We start from the raw sequence: 20,049 nt of genomic DNA, 5'->3' as shown, positions 1-20,049 counted from the left end.
CTAAAATGTTATTTCTTCTACTAAAATTAGTAGCTATTTTAAAGTAGGGCTTATTTCATGTTGACTTTCAAGTAATTTTTTTTTTTTTTTAATTTAGAATAAATTAGTGCGACATGACCATGCGAATTGAAACTATTTTTGTCAAAAGAAAAACATGATGACTAAAAATGTTTTATTATAATTAATCATTTTGTTTTGGAGTTGGACGATGCTTGTTTCGAAAGCAAAAGACGTAAGTCCAGGAACACACTGTACTTGACAAAATCAGTCACTGATGGCTTTTCAAAGTTTGCAGGTGTTGTTAATCATGTCTCTCTATTTATTAAAATATTTTGAGTGTATTTCTTAGTGAACTTAAAATGATTTGTTCTTGAACGTACCTGTTAAAATGCATTTGCACCTTGTGACAGATAAGCAGTTATCTAGAGGGATGTTTAGACCAGTTTTTTTTTTGTTTTTTAATTGAGGCTTCATAAGTGCCTTTAAATAGCCTCTTCTTAATGTCACTAAAATCAAATATGCTTATTTAGATAATGAACGTAATTAGTATTTCTTTCTCATGTGAGCTGCTGTTTCAGTGTTGGTTTTAAATTCACCTTTTCGTTATACTTAGATCATAAAAGCAGTGCTTTTGTCTTTTTCATACATATACTCAGGATGACTCTTTAAAGCAAAAACCGATGCAAGTCGTCACTACATGAGCAGAAAGCCTCAAGTGGACTTTTCACCTTACATCATCTCCACAGCTGTGTTTGATCTAAAATCTCAAGCTCTCCCTTGAATTTCAAGGGGAAATATTATGATTGGCTCCCTGTGAAAGCTTAATAGTTCTCAAAATATTTTGCGACATTGATATCAAATTCTTTCTGTGTTGGTTTGTAGAAATGTCTTGCTCTTGCGGTTTCACCCTTGTTTAGGTTTGCGCCGAGGATATTTACATTTCTTCCCTGCAGCTATGTGCGTAAAATCATTTCGATTCAGAACACATTTATATACACAGAGATCAAGAGTTAGACGTTTGAAAAGAATATACAAATATATTTAAAACGGAATATTAAAAATAATATATTTTACAAGCACAAATGGTGTCTTTTTTTGTGTCGTCAGCTACAACAGTATTTTCGTGTTCATGTTTTCGATTTAGGCGCTTTACATTTGTGTAACATTGGAGTATGTTAAGTAATATGCATAACTGTGGACGGTATGCCAATCATCAATCACATGAAAAACACAAAAAATGACCGGTTTTCCTCTTAAAGACATTTTTTTCTCAAATGTCATATGCTGATTTCCTAGGAGGTTGTGTGCAGGAAGCTGCGAGGAGATCAGGAAAACGGTGCAGATGACATCTGGCCATTTAAACACACATGTTTCCTGTCCGTCTGTGTATCTGTCTGTCTGGGTGTACATGCTTTCCTAAATGCTGAAACTAATAAGCTTATATGCACCACTTTACGAGAGTAAAAAGTTCAAATAAAGTCACTGGAAAAATATAGGAGCAAAATGAATACTGTGTAAATGCTTTGACTCACAAACGTCCATGAAAAAATACAAAACACATGCCTAGAGAATCGAGAACTGCTTCCCTTCCAATTCTTTTCAGTGTCTGTTCAAACAAAGCCTTTAACGTCTGCGAGTTTTAGAGAACAGTTTTCACTTAATTCTCTGTGCCCGCCAAATCTTCACGTGTTTGCAGTCAAACCGTGGCAGCGGAAATCAAATTCTTTACATATTCGATCGGTGCGTGTTCGGATCTTGAGGTAAGGAGTCGGTGTGTCTTCACCCTCACACATGTGCGCTCTTGGCATGGCTGTTAATGGGAGGGCCGGAGTTGGTAACTCCGCTGTGTTTCGAGTAGTAGTAGCGGTTTTCAGGATTTTGACTTGGACCGTCGCCCCTTGAGCAACAAATCATCACCGAGCTGCCAAAAAAACAAAGGGCTGAACCGGCCCAGCCGGCATACAGGGAGAATCCGAACGACATCAGGCCGTCCTCGTGAAGCACTCCGATGGGGAACCACACCGTCGACACCATCCCACACAGAGCTGAAAACAAGAGGAAGACCGCTTTAATGGAGTACCAGAAACACGGAGAATAGCTGATTGACTTGACAGCAGTCACATGCAAATTCCAAAAAGTGTAGATTCTCATTGAGATTACTGCATTTTGCTGAACAACAGTACATGTGATTACACTTCAGGACTAGCCGTTTTATTTGTGTTGTTTAAAGAACAAACTAGTCAAATCTAAACCAGCCACCTGTAGGAATGGGTTGGACAGTTGACCATGACTGGCTCTTCCCAGTCCAACAGGATGTAGGAAATGGATGGATGTTTTAGTTACTTCAGTCAAGGACATTTTCAGCCCTGTATGTTGAAAGCTTGACTTTAGAGAGGATATGAACAACCAGAGGACATTTAGCGTTTCGCTTAGAGCTGGTACATTTTCTGCAATTTAACAAATTGCTTTATTTGAAGTTCATGCGCAATATATCGATGCAGGAAATGATATCATTCTAAAAATGGTGCTCAGGTGTTATTGGTCAAGTGGGATTTGGTAAAAAACAAATGTATCATGATGGGGTTGAATAGTACTTATCACTCAACAAAAGGTTCCAAAAAAGGTTTTTGCTTTAGTGCCTTATAAAACCATTTTTGGTTCTCCAAAGAACCTTTCATTACACAGTTTGACAAGGAACAATTTCTTCTTAGAGTACAAAACAGAATCCACAATAAGAAAATATATGCGATGGAATAATATAGGCTTACAATATAATGTAAAAAACAACTTTTTTGATAATTCTATACTATTTAATCTTTTATTCATTAAAAACCGTTAAAAACACATTATTGCCATTCTTTGTGCTCTGTAAAAAAAATAAAACAATATTTGAGCTAATAAATTACAGTGATTTATTTGGTTGGAACTATCTCTTTAAGAAATGACCACATTGACACCTTTTCATGAGGCCGACTCTAATATATTAATATACACATCTTCGTCAATAACGCAGTAATAACTCACATATGAACAGTATAAAAAGTCCTCCCAGGACTGCTCGTCTGTGTTTGGTGTCTTCGGTCTCTTGGCTCAGTTTGACGCATGGCATCGCCAACAGCACGAGCGCTAGAGCCGGCAGACCGAGGAGAGAGGCGGAGACCATCAGAGCGCGAGACGTCTGGATGTAAGCTGCACACAAACACAACAAATGCATTCAGCCTCTCCGACAAACTGTCATAATATACAGATTTTAAAAAGGTCACGTATGCACACTTTTTTTCATAGTTAATAATAATTCCTGCGATAACTTTTCAACTCAAATATTAAAAAGCGCATTACTAATTAAAAAAGATTAAACTAAATGCTGATTTGTTTAGAATGCATAAATCGAAAAAAAAAGAATGCATGCAAAAAATGTTGTTGTTTTTTCTTTGTTTTTTTAATTGATTTGAATAAATATTCATGATGAACTCTTTCTCACCTGGTATATCGAGGATCTGGTTGAGTGAGATGCAGTGATAAAGAGCAGTAGAGATTACGCACTCTGTCCACAAGCCCTTAGTCTCCAGTTCATCCATCTTCCTGCAGGTGTGCATGCCGTATTTACAGGTCACCACCCAGTCGTTGGTTGAGGTCGCTATTATAATACCAGTCCAGCCGATGCAGCTCATTAAAAAACCACAAAGCAGACGACAGCTATGGGACATTCTGACTGAATGACAAAGGTGTGTGCAGAAAAGATGTTTATGGTTTTCAAGTAGCCCAAAAAAACATAAATATTTAAAGATCGCTGTCCTAAATTATGGAGAAGATTAGCATACAGTTTGAGAATGGACTGTGAAACATCCATTTGGTAAATGTACTTTTTATAGTGGACGTGCCCAACAGAACTTTCAGCCAATCAGAACAAAGCGCAGCCATATACGTCACAATCGCCTTCCCTCAAAGCTTGGACAATAACATCTTTGATTTGTTACAGCAATAATAAGCCTCTGATTTTATTTTCTCCCTTAGTGTCATATTATTCGGCTTATTGCCAAATTAAATAATCGTTATAATATTTCACAAACTACAACAGGACTTTGTATCAACCATAACAATTTAAAAATACGATTTTTGAGGAAGTATGAAATTACTATTTTGGGTGTGAATGCCATCTAGTGGGTTATATGATACCCTGCTGTCCAAGACCAATTTTTGACGTATCTGGACGCTTTATGATGACTCATACTAAGTTTAGAGAAACCACCCTTACTAAATGACAGAAAACTGATTTATACACTCATGTTCAAATGTTTGAGGTCAGTAAGGTTTTTTTTTTAAACAAGATTTTATTGTTTTTTTTTTTTTAAATGATTTTTTTTTCTTCACATGATCCTTCAGAAATCATTCTAACATTTCCTGTTTAAGAACAACAAATGCTGAACAAACTGAATTTCTGAAGAAAATAAATTATTGACCCCAAACATTTGAATACATTGCCACCTGTTGAAGGGACACCTGTAAAAGGACAAAAATTAAATAAAATAAAATCGACAAAGAAATGTACAATAAATAACCAATTCAAAGTTCCGTAACAAAATGTAGTTGGTTTAATTAAATAATCAAAAGTGGCACAAGAAAGGTAATGTAACAATGAGAAACAACACTTGATGACACAATCTAGTACATAGCTTGCCTCAGCAAAATGCCTACAGTAGTTTCATAAGGTCTCATAAAAAAAGGCACCTTTTCACTGCCTTGATTTAAAACGATTGCCTTCGGGTACCTTCTTCTTGTCTTATTCTTTGACAGTCTATCTGATTTGCACAGTACCACTGCGGAGATTTCACAAAATGTGATTTTATGTCAGTATCTCAAACGTTGTTTAAAAATGTTTATAAACTTGAAATGATTCGCATTTGTACTTTCTAGAGCCTTAGAAGACAAATATATTAAATATTACAAATCCTTCACAAAACATGTTTTTTTAATTTATACACACAGAACACTGCATTGTTATACATGTATACATATGGAATACGATAGGAAAATATATACAATGGGACATGCACACAATAACAGCACTTCCGTTCTTGTCAAACCTCTCCACGCTGACTCAGGAAGTGATCTCCTTTGCTCGCAGCCAAAAATATAAAATCATCGACCCTGATCATGATTACCCATACAAAAAAAGGAGACACTAACAGTTCCCTCCTACTGCGATTAAATATACATCCTGTAAAACGCTCACAGACTGAGACCATTATATTGCTACCATGCTTTCAGACAGAGGCTAAGTTTACAAGAACTGTAAGGTTTTGCTAGTTTAGTTCAAGCAAATACATGTAAGCTTTCTCATAACAATGAAATTATCGCATAAATCTCTGAAGATTAAAGTGCACAAAATGGCTCTATTCTATTGGCAAGTGCTCTTATGGTCCACAAGGATATACCTAGCTTCTTTTGTGTCTCTGTTTCATTCTCTTTATCTTCCACCTTCTTTCAGGGAGTTGATGCGGGCGCATATTTTGAGGGCGGGGCCAAGTTTGACATTCATGGCGCTCATCAAATGGTCTTCGGTCAGCAGAAGCAAGGCCTGCCCGTCGATCTCTTGGGCTCTGAAGGATTCTGCGATGTCTTGACACCCTGAGACGATTGAGGTGGGTTAAAACAATACTGCTAACATTCACATAATTAAATTAAGTCTAGACAAATTTAATGTTAGGTTAATAAAGCCTGGTTAACAGACAGAAAACAGAGACAGATAGATATATAGATAGATTGATGGACAGACGGACACATAGATATATAGATAGATAGATAGATAGATAGCAGAAAGACAGACAGACAGATAGGTAGATAGACAGAAAATGGATAGATAGACAGACAGAAAATAGATAGATAGACAGACGGATAGATAGATAGATAGATAGATAGATAGATAGATAGATAGATAGATAGATAGATAGATAGATAGCAGACGGACAAATAGACAGACAGAGAGATAGATTCTTTGTACCTGGTAAATTGGATATAAAGCTTGACACTTGATCCACCGACCACTGAGCTGGTTTTGGATAGGGGGAGACATCGGTGGGAGATACAGGATCTATGGGTGAAGTGGGAGCACTTCTCGTCTCCTCCACTGTTTGCCTGACTCTGATCTCTCGCTCTCGTTCCTGTTCCGTGTGTCTGCGCAGCCTGGTCTTCATCGGAGCGGCCGTCCCATCTTCACCCTCGTGTGGCGGCTGCTGAAGGATTCTCCACTGCTCTGTGGTCCCATGTTTGGCCTAGAAAGTAGTAGAGTTTAGCATAGCACAAAGATCTCAAACGAGCACATTGTTTTACGGGCCTTGGGCAAACCTGGTGAAAATTTTCTTCGGCCCCATTGAGCTCAGATCGGTGGCCCCCCTCGCTCACACAACGCCTGAGCGCACGGAAACGTTTGGTGTAACTGAACCTGCAAGAAAACCCAGAGGGTAAACAAAGGTTGTCTTTATAGTCAGCCCAACATACTGACCAAAATCTGCCTTGCAGCTTGTAATGTGTGTCAAGGGTTGATGTTTATCACAAACCATGACCACATCCTGTCACAGTATGTATGTGTTTTTAGGACAATGCTTGTGACTATCTCTGAGCTCATGACTCACTATTCAACCATTTTTAAATACAGTGCTCCTAAAAAAATTAAAGAATCACTTTTATACACATAAGAATGTATCAAAGTCATTAGATACAAAATATCATCCTAATTGCCATCTGTGAGTGGTTCAGATTTTGTCTTAGGTAACTTTGATTAGCAATTGTGCAATGATCAAGTTGTGCCATTTTTAGTTCCTCAAGTTAACACACTGGTGTCCAGTACAGTAACTATAGCTGTACTTCACCACATCAGCTATGAACCAAACAAACTCTATTTTTGTAAATATTATCTTTAAAATACTAACAAAGACGGACAGAGCAAATTGGTTCTGCATTACTTATAAAAAAAAAACTCCACTTGGTTCGATAATGCTGTGTAATGCCATGGTATAAATAACATTTATAGGTGTGTCAAAACACTTAAGGCCTATTTAGCTGCGAATAAAAACTGTGAAGAAAATTTGACATGCGTTCTGCAGTTATTCTTGAAGAGAACTCTAGATACATGCAGGAAATAATGTTTAGACCCTTTTAGTTGTGGTTTCTGACTCCACTAGCAAGAGAGACGTTTGCTAGGGTGTTGACGGAGCAGTTGTTTGTGCCAGAACAAAAGTCAGACACCTATTCATTATTGTGTCAGTTATGCTAATAGGTCAGATTGTTAGTTTTTTTTCTCTCAATGTGTTATTTATGTCACAGAAGGGAGGAGTACCTCTTGGCACAGGATTTGGAGCAGAAGCGTTTGGAGCGTGGGAATGTTTGGGCGGTGCCTTTCCTCTTGCAAAACTGGCACTGCAGAACAAGCTTGTGAGGCCGTCCGACACCATCTACAGTGAAAAACATTAAAAGAAGATTATAGATAGATAGACAGACTAATTGATTTTGGCGGCCTTACATTGTTTAGTTAAAGACTGCATTGTATTTTTGTAATAAAGATGATGCAATAAACTACAAACACAAACTTAGAAAAGAAGGCAGGTGTTTTACTTACTGCTTGTGACCACATCATCTGAGTCTGTGGAGTCCTCTGGAGGTTCTGAACTGGACGGGACGAGTTCTGCTTCTCTCACACCATTCACCCCAGACTCCCGGACAGGACCCACCATCAGAGATGACCTGCTCACCTGTGAGATTATTGTGAAATATTACAAAATATGACAAACATTCACAATTTTAATATATTTTTTAAAATGTTTTGTATTCATGCGATGCAAAAGCTAACTTTCTAGCAACATTACTACAGTTTTTTGAGTCACATGAAACTTCAGGAATCATTCTAATGTGCTGACAAATAGTGGTAAACATTTTGTTTACCGGGAATGGCTCCAGTCCTTCCTGTATGATAAATCCTTCCACCAGGTGTGTTAGAACCAAAGGTTTGGCTGCTCCTGATGGTTGCTGGGTCTCTGTGGCCTTCATTTGACTGACAGTGGGAGGCTGAACTGGTGGCCTTTCCAGCACAGGGTGAAACTTTGGAGGAAAGCAGCTGTCCACAGGGGACATATCTAATGGCTGGGTGATGGAGGACTGGATGGGTGACATGTCAGAGGACAGGCTGGAAATTGCTAAAAAGATGAAGACATTTGTGATATTACCTACATGGTATAAATCCTGCTTTTGAGGTTAGGGTTTGGGTAGAACTCAGATGTTTCTTCTAAAACATTCAGATAAATTTTATATATTTCATGAGAAATATTTGACTTTTCATTGCAGACTGAGATTCTATATACCTGAGTGATTGTCTGACTGGGTGGACATTTCCTCACACTGGTCGTCTTTCTCAGATGGCCATGGTGCAACTGAGGTTGAGAGTGTCTCATTCTTCTGTGACGTCTTCATCTGGCTTTCAGTCCTTGAATCCTCTGTGCAGACTGTCATCTTGTCCAAAACCTGAAATTCAGAGATTGTTCACATCAACCTATACTTACTTAAGCATTACTGCAAAACAGTATTACAGCAGTATCATTGACATACTATTATAGTTATATTAATATTTAGAAAGTTTTTAAATTCAAGTTTTTTTATTTAAATTTATTTGTATAGTGCTTTTCACTATGCATGTCATTGCAAAGCAGCTTTACAGAAAATGAAAATGTCAGAATTTTATTTTTAATAATTTATCAGTGGTGACTATTTTTATTTGTATATTTTCCATTTTCATTTTAGTTAGCTGTAGTAATGTGTGTACATCAAGCTAAGCTAAAGGAAAATGCATGTAGCTAAAATAAACAAAAAATATTTTTTTATATTTATATTTATAGTATCAGCCACTGAAAAATCTATATTGTTTGCCGACAAACAGTAAAGTTCTTTTAAATGTATTCTAAAAAGTTTGAGGTTTGCACTGTATTTAATAACCTTCTCCGTGGTTTCATTTGTCCGCTGATCTACGGTGACAGCCTGGGTGATTTTCTCTTGGGGTGCTGGACATTTCAGATCTTGAGGAGTCTGTTCCTGGACATCTCCCACCTTCTGCTCTTCCTTTCTTTCTTTCGGCTCTTTCAACGTCTCTGCCGCTTGTGTTGGACTCTGTGATTTCAAAAGTGACTGTAGCGGTGCAAAAATGCTGCTGGTGGACACCAGGGGCAGCACTGGAGACGGAGGGGATGCCCTCTGAGGAGACGCCAGAGGTGGGGTGGTGATGAGAGGTGTGGCGGCAGTGGTTTGTCTGGAGGGCGACAGCTGCACCAGCTGTGGGCATGGGTTTGGAGTCCGTAACGGCTGGGCAGGGCTCTCTGGTTTAGGGAGCACAGGCGAGATGAGCGGCTTTGATTGGATGAGATCGTGGGGCGGGGACACAGTGGCTGCCTTTGATTGGCCGTTGGTGCACTGTGCAGATGCAGAAGACAACGCGATCCTCAGCAGCTGTTTTGTAGCCAGTAAGGACCCACCGGGTGAGGAAGACCTCAAGGGTAAAGTCAGGGTAGGGGGCGTGAGGTGAGACCTCGCGGGGGAAGGGACCGTGATGGGCACTGAAGCACTCTGCGCCGACACGCTTTGGGATGGCTGGGTGGACGGGCAGCGCTTTAACTCTGGAAGAGGCTTCTTTGGTGTGCCGGGGGGAGAGTTTGGGGGCGTATGCCTCTGATTGAAGGGGTGCTGGGGGATGCTGATCTGGCTGTGGGGCCTTTTGAGACCGCTGCTGTTCAGCTTCTGCTTCGCTAAGGCATGGGCCTGTGCAGGTGCATACAGGGCTGAGGAAAAAAATCAAAAAATAAGCAAGAAGTGGTTTGGGTAAGGATTAGGGTTTTTTGCATGTAATTATGCATAATTAATTTGAATAAAAACAGTAAGTACATGTAACATGTAACAAGGACACCTTAAAATAAAGTGTTACCAAATTAAGTCTTAAGGTAAAGACTTTTAGTTTGTATCGAAAACATCTATTTTAAATAAATGCTACTCATTTGAACTTTATATTTATTAAATAGTCCTGAAAAACATTTATTATGTTTTTCCAATAAACCTTTACCACAAAAATATTAAGCAGCACAACTGTTTTAAGCATAGATATTAAATATATTAGTATGATTTCTGAAGGACCATGTGCCAATGAAGTCTGGAATAATGTATGCTGAAAATTCAGCTTTGCCATTACAGGAATAAATTACATTTTTAAACACATTCAAATATAAAACAGTTATTTTAAAATGTAATAATATTTCAGAAAATAACAGTACTTTTAATTAAATCAATTAAGTTTTAGTCAGCAGAAGAGATCTCTTTCAAAAATATTTAAAGATCTTACCAACTTCAAAATTTGACTGAATCATTTGTATTTTTAATATCTTTTGGAGAGTAAGATATGCAAGCGTCCACTTACATGGTGGAGGAACTGTAAGATGGCGAACGGGTGCTTTTGTTTGAGATGCTGGGCTTTCTGTCTTAGTAGCTCCATCTTTCCCTGGAGCATTCGCTGGCTGGCTGGGTCTCAGATGGAAAGTTGGTAATCTTGTGCATGAAAGAGGAGGGGGTTGGCTTGATGTTGTGGGCTTTAGTGGTAAGTTTGGAGGGATAGTAAGGGTGCCAGGTGGAGGTGGACGGAGAGTCAGACTCTGGAGCTGAAGAACAGAGACAGAAAAGATATAGATGCCATAAATTCCGGTTTTGGAAAAACACCTCATGTAACAGAAACCGGATTTAAAACTTTAGGAAAATATGTTTTTTTGGCTTTTACAGTTATATGTTACATTAAAGTTAGACAGAATAAAGGAACAGTTCATCAACAAATTAAAAAACACTCAAAACTTGTATAACTTTCTTCAACGTAGAAAGATGTTTAGCAGAATACCCTAGCTGCTCTTTGCATATTTTTAAATTTGACAACAATATTTAAATAGAGTGAACTGTCCCTTTAAATTCAGAACAACGGATGTCTTTATCACATGATCAGACATAATCGAGCTCACCTGTGTGGAGGGAAATCGAGGTGAGGAAGAGGAAGGGGTGGAGGAAGAGGAGGAGGAGTAGGAGGAAGAGGAGGAGAGGGCAGGTACATCAGGCCTCACAGCAGACGTTAGAATCAACTGCCAGATGGCAAGCAGAGAGAAAGAGAGAAATGCAAGAGAGAAAGAAAAAGAGAGAAGGTAAAAAGATAAAGAAAAAGTCCCAGTGGTGCAGAAAAGAAGGCTGTCATTTCCTGCCTGTTGTGCTTTTGCTATGTAGGTGTGATGGTGAACTTCACAGCACAGTGAATAGCTTTTGATGTGGTTGAGTAAAATCTGTCCTCATCAGAGACATGCAAGCATGCACCCTGTACAGACCTCTAGACACTAACCCTCTGCTTGTTTAAGTCAAAATATGCCTGCTGGTCACACTAGACCATGAGCTGAGAAGAAATACATCCCATAGGCACCAGTTATGTGTGAACAGCACACACACCAGCGGTCAAACATTTGGAATAAGTACCATTTTTAAAAAGGTTTTAAAATCTGGATTTTGGAAATCTGTTACGCTCACCAGGGCTGCAGTTTTTTGATCAAAAATACAGTAAGAACAGTAATATCCTGAAATGTTATAACTGTTGACTGTTTTCTATTTGAATACAAGTAATTTAAAATGTAATGTATTCCTGTGACGGAAAAACTAAATTTTACATACATTTATTTTTTATTATCAATATTTTTGTGGATGCATCAGTAAAAAAAGAAAGAAAAAAAGAAATTAACACTTTTATTTAGCAAAGATGCGATGAATTGATTAAAAGTAACAGTAATTACATTTATGTTACAAAGTTTCCTATTACAAATAAATGCTGTGCTTTTCAACTTTCTAATTATCAAATAATCCTAATAAAAAGTATCCACAAAAATATTAAGCAGTAAAAGCACCCAATCTGCATATTAGAATGATTTCTGAAGGATCATGTGAACCTAAAGATTGTAGCAATGGCTGCTGAAAATTCAGCACTACATCGCAGGAATAAAATACATTTTAAATGATATTAAAATTTAAAACGTTTTTCTGAATTGTAGTAACATTTCATACTAATACCGTTTTTTTTTTTGCATTTGTAATCAAATTAACAGTCTTAGTATGAAACTTTGATGGCGATTCAAGCAATAAATACAACAATAGCAAGGTCACAGGACACCATTCTTATCTGCGTTCACTAAGAGTTGAAAAACAAGCAAAGTTTCCATTTGAGTGTGAAAGGGTAAGTGGCTTCTGTTGCATTTTAGGTGAACTGTTAAAGTGCACGAGAGGAACTGAAATTGCAATGATGAACAGTGTAAAGCTGCTGCAGAACAGGACACGACACAAGACTGTCTCACCATCTGGGCACTCAGAAGCATCTGAGCCTGACTTGTACTCGGGCTCTTCCCCAGAAGCAGTGCTTGAGGGGAGATTTTACGGGCGGCCATAGCAGTGCTTGGATTCTGACTTCCTCTTACAAGAGGTGTTGATCCAGGAGTGTTAGGCAAAGAAACCTGGGAAAATTTAATCGATGAATGTCAAGAAAACGGCTATAAAAGAAACATTATTTCATCTGCGTTGTCGCACACACACCGTCTTTTGGCTCTGCTGCGACGATGAAGCTTGGTTGACTCTCTCACTTCGTGAAAAAGAAGGTGCCAGTCGGTCGCCAGAAAGATTGACCTGGAGAAAGAGATTTATGATGACAGAAGAAAGAGTTGATTGTATTACAAAGCTATAGTAACAAACAGTATTATAAAAAGGTGTATATTTTTACATGTCATAGACTACCTGCACAACCACTTCCATGTTCTACTTATCACAGTTTAGGTTTTTTTCTCGGTAACAGCGTTCAGCTTAACCTAGTTACTCAGTTCAATACAGATTTTTATATATGCAGCTAATCATGTTGTCAGTTGATTATAAACAATGAATTATGTTTTCTGGGTAAACATGAATTCGCTGAATTGTTCCTGTGAATAAATATATGAATTTGACTTTCTTGACTTGATTTGACTTTCAATATATGATTTGAAGTTCTTGATGAATGAATACGGTACCTTCGACAAAGAAATGTAATGATGCTAATTGTATTTTATTCATTATACACAGTTACTAAACACTGGCAGCACAGATGCTTCGAATATTAAAGAAAAGGGCCAATGCTTTTCAAAGGGAAACAGCGACCATGCTTTGAGCAAACATACCTGCACTACTTTTCTGTTGGTGGGGGTGGGTTGATTGTGGAAGGTTGTTACAGTTGTGAGCGCAGGAGGAGTTTTTGGGGCGCCATTGGCCTGATGGGAAGAGTTCACCGCTGTGGTGGTCGTGGTGTTGACTGTGCTCTTTGCAGGTTCTGCTTTAGTTTGGGGCTCCTTGTCCATTGTTCCACAGAATCTGGACACAAGAAGCTGAAATAGAGTCGACTGTAAATACGTGTACTAAAACTGTACTTCAAGTCCAAATACTGACCTTGAAGCTAAGCTCATTCGCCAGTGCAGCTAACTGTAGTAAACTATATTTATCCTAAAGAAATGCACATACGTCAACCACATTTTGGTGCACATATGTCAACATCCGATCATCTGTCTAGTGGCTCGAGCTGAACATGCAAATTTTCAACAGCTTTCTTGTATTTGCTTACAGGGCTTGTCTTCTAATGTAGGTGAGACTCAAGTCAACCAAACAGTTTGAAAGAAACTTTGCACGAGAATGAAATTAAAAACATGACTGTTCCTGCGGTACACGTATAGTCTTGCGTATATTCTGAAGCACACATGTCACAAATACTTGTTTTTCTGCATGTTAAAAGTTGTCAAAACAACAATAAAAAATTTATAGAAAAAAAAATATATATATGACTGTTGCGGAAACCGACAACCTTGCAGAAAGGTCTTCTGAATTTTATTAATCAGTGACAGGAGAGATCAATTCAAATTATGTTTTAATAAGTGCAGATACATGCAAAACAAATAAAAAAAATCTAATCACATGCATACATTTTACCATTATACATAAAAATATACCTACACAATATGAAGAAAGCAGACCTTCTTTTTTAGATGACTTTTATGCAAGATGTGAAAAAAATGGCTGCACTACATAAATGATTAAAGCAGCATATACATTTTAATTTTATGGGATTTATTTTAGGTGCATTAAATAATAAATTGAGTTTTCAGGAGTTGCGCATGAGCGAAAATGTTACACTGTTTCAGTTCTAGCTGAATTTCTATCAGGAAGTAAATCAGCAATACAATCAGCAGAACATATAGGAACATCAAATGTGTTTAATTAGATATATTATTAGTGGAATTATAATAAACTCTTTATGTGCTATTGTATGCTATGCATGCACAGTATAAAGAGCGTAAATGTCACATCTGACTTCCACTTATAAACAATAAAAATATAAAAACATAAACAATGTCTGAACTGTGCACTTAAATGTCTGGGTCCAAAATGGAACAAAACAGTATGGATTCTGTAACATCTTATCATTATGTTACCTATGCTGTAAAATTCCTAACTAAAACAAAACAAAAAAAATGTCAAGAGTTTAAAAGACAACACATGAAAATGTATATCAAAACATGCAGTACTTATTTACAATTTTCATTAAAAATGTATATTAAAGAAATAAGTATATAGTACAGTAAAATAGTTACATTTCTTTTTTTCAATATATATAAAAAGCATAATAACTTAAGAGGAAAGCAGCATTTCAATGCTCATTTGTGGCATTCTTTTACTTTTGTTATGACTCGTGTAGGCTACATTGAAGCGTTTTATTTTGAATTTTATTAATATATAAATACTGGTGTGTTAACGTGCTTGTGTGGGTAAATGGGCTACTAGCGGCCACAGATGCCTGATGCTTGAGGTCAAATAACTAAAATATTAACAGTACATCATTTAATAATAGGTACAGTTATAAAGTGTAAAACACCTCCCGTAATGCCTGTAATATCATCCTTGCATTTTACGGTAAAGTTCTGGAAACCACAGCTGCCAGTTTGTTATTTTACCATAAATCTGACCACAAACGCACAGTCTACTATTATTATAACTCACACCAGGCCGCAGCTGAACAAAAAAATGAAGCATCTTAGCACAAAATAAGGCAATCTTGCTACAATAATAGCCTAGTATTTTATTGCGCCATGCCTGCACAGCGAAGATGAAAAAATGCGCTGCCCTTTGTTTCATACGAGCCGTAGAAATAAAAATCCCGAGTGTAAATGAAGCATTGGTGTAGTTATTGAACACGAAGGTTTTAACCTTCTCTCCGTGCAACAACTGCGAAACCTGAACGACATTAATGGACACATACCAGGAAGCGCCGCGCGCACAGGTGCCAGGACGCCACGCGTGTTTTCAGTGTTTATGCGCGAGCCGCAGTCATTTGTGAATAAACACCCACGGTGATTCCCAAAAACATCCGCGTATTTGTCATAACATTTCGACGGCCTATAACGGAGCGGCAGAAATCGCAATAAAAACAAATGCACGGCTCCTGCAAAAAGCCCGCTGAATGCGACGGCGCCTCGGTGCGTTTACGTCTTAAGCTCATTCCGCGGGTCATTATTTTGATCATATATTGAAAATGGGCGTGTGTGCGTGCAGTGACAGCTAGAGCCCTCCGTCCGTCCCCGAAGACATGCACTTCCCTAAATTACGGCGCGGCATGGTGGATATAAAAGCAGCTGCCTTTTATCGAGCGCACGAAATGCACGCAGCGTAACTTGCTGCGCATCGAAATACACAAAATGAAAGTCAAGAGGGAAAATGATGATGCTCTGCGCGCGAGCGTGCGCTCCTCCCTTTGCAACCGAGCCGGCTGCGGACCTTGCCTTAAACATCCTTCTTTTAACGACTGATTAATGCGCGTTCGAGATAATCCTACCTGTCCGAAGTCAACGGGGTAGTTCTCCCATCACACACTGACCGTTTTCAGCGACTGCTACAATCCCGTCATGTCCTAATGCGTCAAAGGTAAAAGTAGAGAGCGATAGAAATTCATCAGGGCGGTGAATGTTACAGCACCGCTTACAGTGTAGGAGGACCGTACACGCTTCTGTCATTGAAAAATATGAGGAAATGTACCTATGCACTTGCAGCGGGCATAAATCGCTTGTATTCATTCACGTATAACCCAAAAACAGACTTAAATTCTCTGTTTCAAATTGCTGCGTCGTGAAGCTAATCGTAACCATAACGATAATAAAGCTTCTCGATTACTGGGAGACTGAGTTAGCGACCAGGGCTCTCTTTGGAAATACTAATGTAAGGCTTCATAACGGCATTTTTTTAACCCTTAGCGAGTCAAGCATTAGTGATAAGCCTGTGTAGACTTATCGTTTCCATATTGCACATTTCCATGTTTTGTGAATAAAAGTTAGAAATTTAGCAGAGCAACAATGCTAGCTACGCTAGGCTGACTACGTGTAATTAGATTTAGAATAACAAAACAGACTGCGCCACAAAAAAAATATATTTTTAAAATGTAAAATAATATATATATAATATAATATATATATATATATATATATATATATATATATATATATATATATATATATATATATATATAGTTGAATAAAATTACTTTATGTTCTTATTATTATTATTGTTATAATTATTCGCTTTTATTAATTAGTGGTAGTAGTAGGAGGAGGCCTAGTAGTGCCGGTTACTATGCGTGGTTACTATGGTTTACCTGGAGGTCACCAGCGGCCACAGTGCCCTGCGCGCTCAGTAATCGGATCAGACGCGCGGTCGCGCTGTTTACGGTCGTCCACTAAACTTTACACGCACGGTCTTAAGCGAGACACCAATCCGTTGGAATGAAACGATCGGTTTTACATCACTGGTTGAAACCGGCGCATTAAGTTTCATCAATGGAATAAGGAAACTTGCACATCGGTGAGAGCTCGAATGCCTCAACATGCCGGACACAAGACTTATAAAGCCCAAACCGGTTGCAGCGAAGCCTAAGCATGTGAACAAGAAAGCCAGTACAGCTGAAACCACACCTGCAGTCAGAACCAGAGATGTCGGTCAGCGCAAAAACAGGGCATCAAGCTGCCCAGGATGCACGCGTGACACCGAATGCAAACCCGCGGCAACGGAGAGAAGCAATAAAGCGATAAAGGCGAAACCGGCCGAGACTTCAACGAGGTCAAAATCTGCGAAATATGCACCGAAGGAGCAACTCGTGCCTAAAACATATTCGCATGCGCTTTCTGAAATCCACAGGTAGGATAGTGCCAGTGGAAGCATATGGTGGATCAGGTCTTAATCCAAGCATCAGCAATAAACTGTGTAGTTAGTGGTTGCCATGGAAAATTCATTAGAGCTTGTTACCTTTATTACTTTTGATCACTTGACACTTTCCTATTATTTATTTATTTTTTTTACAGTCAAAAGGCATTTACAGTCTTTGCACCAAACCCGAAGAAAAGACAGGATATTCAGCAAAGTAGGTATATTGTGATACATTTATTTCTTTCTTTGTTTGCTGAATAGGTGCTTCTTCAATTAGGGGAAAATTAAGCTCAAATTAATAAATAAATACAAATTAATAAATGTACTCTCTCCCCCTTCTTCTCTCTCTCTCTCTATATATAGTTACAAAAGCACATTTTATTTTTACATACATATTTTTATATAATTAGATATGTGATATTTCCTGTTGTTTAGTTTAAGAAAGTTACAGAAGGTTAAGCGGTCATTGCTCACTGATTGAATGCTGTGCTTTTTAACAGAAGCAGAAGCAGAACTGGCAGCTCTGGAGGATCTACGCTTGAGTCGGGCCATGGGTTACATTTCCATATCTCCTAGTACTGTGGGTGAGTCATTTAACAATAAATGATCAGAAAACAAATATGAGAAGCCTATACAGTCTGTTTGATAGGAATAAAAAAAATTATTTGTTTTGTGACCACTAGGGGGACTTAAAGTTCCTTTTATACGTGAAGGTCCGTCATAAGTATAAAAGCAGTGAGTGTGGAAACTGATAAATACTTTACGTTTTCCTGGGTCACCACATTTGACACGGTCAGTTGTTCCCACATGCATCAATATTTTTTGGTCTCACCGTGTCTCCTGCTTTCCCAGGTGGGTGCTTAACTCTGGAGGAGGTCAGGGCAAAACAACAACAAGAAATGCAAATCAAGAGAAGACAAAAACAGGTAAGACCAAAATCATAAGCAGTGAACCGAAACATCTCCATAATAATAAGCACGGTGATCTGATGAATGTCTTTTTCCCTTTCAGGTTAAAAATGTGTTTTAGAAAATTCATGGGCAAAAAAATGATGGTTAGAATATTGCCGACAACAGACGAACGTTATATTTCTATCTGGCTTGCTTTTTAATTTTAAAAGTGCAGCTAATTTCCATGGACTTCCTGATGTGACCTTATGTTCTAAATCTATATTTAGTAAGTTTTTGTGAAATGTGTGATTCTTAGGCTTGTTCTAAAGTCTGGGTCGTGTGATTAAATGCGATTTAAATATAGATACTCCCCATTAGATATATACTGACAAACAAGTTGTACATTAAAATGAAAGAATCATTTTCAGAATATGATGACTGTGTTGTTATCTTCAGTGCACTCAAATGTTTTGAAAACAGTGGAAAATTCTTCTTATTTCTTTTAAATTGTCCAGTGACAAATACACATTATGTTATTACAATTGCAGAGCATGGTGTAGTAATTCAGCTTAATTTGGTCTATTATTTCATGCAAACGGTCCTCCTGCTGATCTGTTTTTCCTCTGTTTCTTAGCAACAAGGATTTTTCTCTCTTTGTTTTGTCCTCTGTGTATATTCTGGGAGCTGTCTGCTTTGAAGGCTCCAAAAATATGAACCAGGGTCCTGTTGCTTGGCAAGAGGAGAGTGACAACATAATGAAAGGTAGATGATAGGTGAGGGCAAATAAATGAATAAAATAAATGATTAAATAGGGCATTGTGGAGCTAAACTCTTCCCAGGCAAATTAAAGGAATAGTTCAGAAATGGAAAAAAATGCTGAAAATCTGCTCACCCTCAGGCATCCTGATGCATTTTTTTTCATCGGTACAAATATGGAGAAATGTAAAATTACATTATTTGCTCACCGGTTGATCAATGAATATGTGCCGTCAAAATGAGTTTGAACAGCTGATGAATACATCACAATTATACACGTGACTCCAGTTCATCAGTTAATGCCTTGTGAAGTGAAAAGCTGCATGTTTGTAATAAATTCATCAATAAGGCGTTTAATCCATAATTACACCTCCTCCGATGAAAGAGGATTCATCGGTGAGCAAGTAATGTAATGCTGAATTTCTCCAAATTTATATCCACTGAAGAAACAAAACAATCTACATCCGCCTGAGGGTGAGAACATTTTTGGTTGAACTATTCCTTTAATCTAGCGAGTCTTAGTCCGTTCATCAGTCATCGGTCGCCACACAATACAGTTTTTCACCTGTTGTTTTTAGGTCACATTTAATAACTTGTGTTTGCACTGCACATAATTCATAAACCTTGACTGTATTGCTTTAAGGTTCGCGAAGATATTAAATTTTTTTTTTTCTCTTGGATCTCTTTCTGGATGAGTTGAATCACTTGTTTTGCCTCCAGGTCTGCCACTTGACCCATTGCTTTTCAAACCTTTGCAACTTTCCAATTCACTTTGAAAACAGCAGAGTAACTGTTGTTGTTTATTGCCATGCTTTGAAATACCCTTAAAAGGTTTCTCTAAGAGTCTGAAAGTAATGAAAAGTAAAAGGCAAAGGCCCCAAAAGGACATTAAATTAGTTGCAGACTGAATAAAAAGAAAAGGAAAAAAAAAAACACAAAATAGCTTTCCTGGGAAAATAAAAACCGAAAATATATGCAGTGGCCAACCAGTGTTGCATACGTTTTCACAATGGTCTTTAATTACTCATAAATGGTATTTTTATTTAAATGAAAGGGTATTTAGTTAAGAAATACAATTTTATGATGCTTACATTCA

The 20,049-nt window shown here is 37.9% G+C and overlaps 3 protein-coding genes across 5 annotated transcripts; 1 reads left to right on the top strand and 2 right to left on the bottom strand.

The window, feature by feature from the left end:
- Positions 1-151: 151 nt before the first annotated feature.
- On the bottom strand, positions 152-3,826 carry cldn11b (claudin 11b). The gene is made up of 3 exons (XM_043225780.1): positions 3,482-3,826; positions 3,025-3,189; positions 152-2,045 (listed from the first exon to the last, which is right to left on the bottom strand). The coding sequence occupies exons 1-3, from the start codon at positions 3,705-3,707 to the stop codon at positions 1,786-1,788; spliced, it is 651 nt and encodes a 216-aa protein (XP_043081715.1). The 5' UTR covers positions 3,708-3,826; the 3' UTR covers positions 152-1,785.
- A 743-nt stretch (positions 3,827-4,569) lies between these two features.
- si:ch211-230g15.5 (polyhomeotic-like protein 3) lies at positions 4,570-16,383 on the bottom strand. 3 transcript variants are annotated; one of them, XM_043226884.1, is made up of 14 exons: positions 15,947-16,383; positions 13,248-13,451; positions 12,634-12,723; positions 12,399-12,554; positions 11,034-11,150; positions 10,448-10,685; positions 8,983-9,818; positions 8,355-8,514; positions 7,939-8,189; positions 7,616-7,748; positions 7,337-7,451; positions 6,346-6,442; positions 6,002-6,272; positions 4,570-5,628 (listed from the first exon to the last, which is right to left on the bottom strand). In XM_043226884.1, the coding sequence occupies exons 2-14, from the start codon at positions 13,422-13,424 to the stop codon at positions 5,468-5,470; spliced, it is 2,802 nt and encodes a 933-aa protein (XP_043082819.1). In that variant the 5' UTR covers positions 13,425-13,451; positions 15,947-16,383; the 3' UTR covers positions 4,570-5,467. The 3 variants fall into 3 exon arrangements, with proteins under 3 accessions (XP_043082819.1, XP_043082820.1, XP_043082821.1); XM_043226885.1 differs by lacking the exon at positions 15,947-16,383 and adding an exon at positions 15,374-15,904; XM_043226886.1 differs by lacking the exon at positions 11,034-11,150 and having other exon boundaries at positions 15,947-16,377.
- A 289-nt stretch (positions 16,384-16,672) lies between these two features.
- Positions 16,673-19,600, top strand: zgc:194621 (uncharacterized protein LOC795037 homolog). The gene is made up of 5 exons (XM_043225882.1): positions 16,673-17,298; positions 17,463-17,521; positions 17,808-17,891; positions 18,160-18,233; positions 18,319-19,600. Exons 1-5 carry the CDS (start codon positions 16,988-16,990, stop codon positions 18,334-18,336), a joined length of 546 nt encoding a protein of 181 aa, XP_043081817.1. The 5' UTR covers positions 16,673-16,987; the 3' UTR covers positions 18,337-19,600.
- Positions 19,601-20,049: the final 449 nt, after the last annotated feature.

The sequence above is a fragment of the Puntigrus tetrazona genome, chromosome 24 (assembly GCF_018831695.1).
Source record: "Puntigrus tetrazona isolate hp1 chromosome 24, ASM1883169v1, whole genome shotgun sequence".
Classification (NCBI taxonomy): Eukaryota; Metazoa; Chordata; class Actinopteri; order Cypriniformes; family Cyprinidae; genus Puntigrus; species Puntigrus tetrazona.
This window is presented reverse-complemented; position numbering and strand designations above follow the sequence as displayed.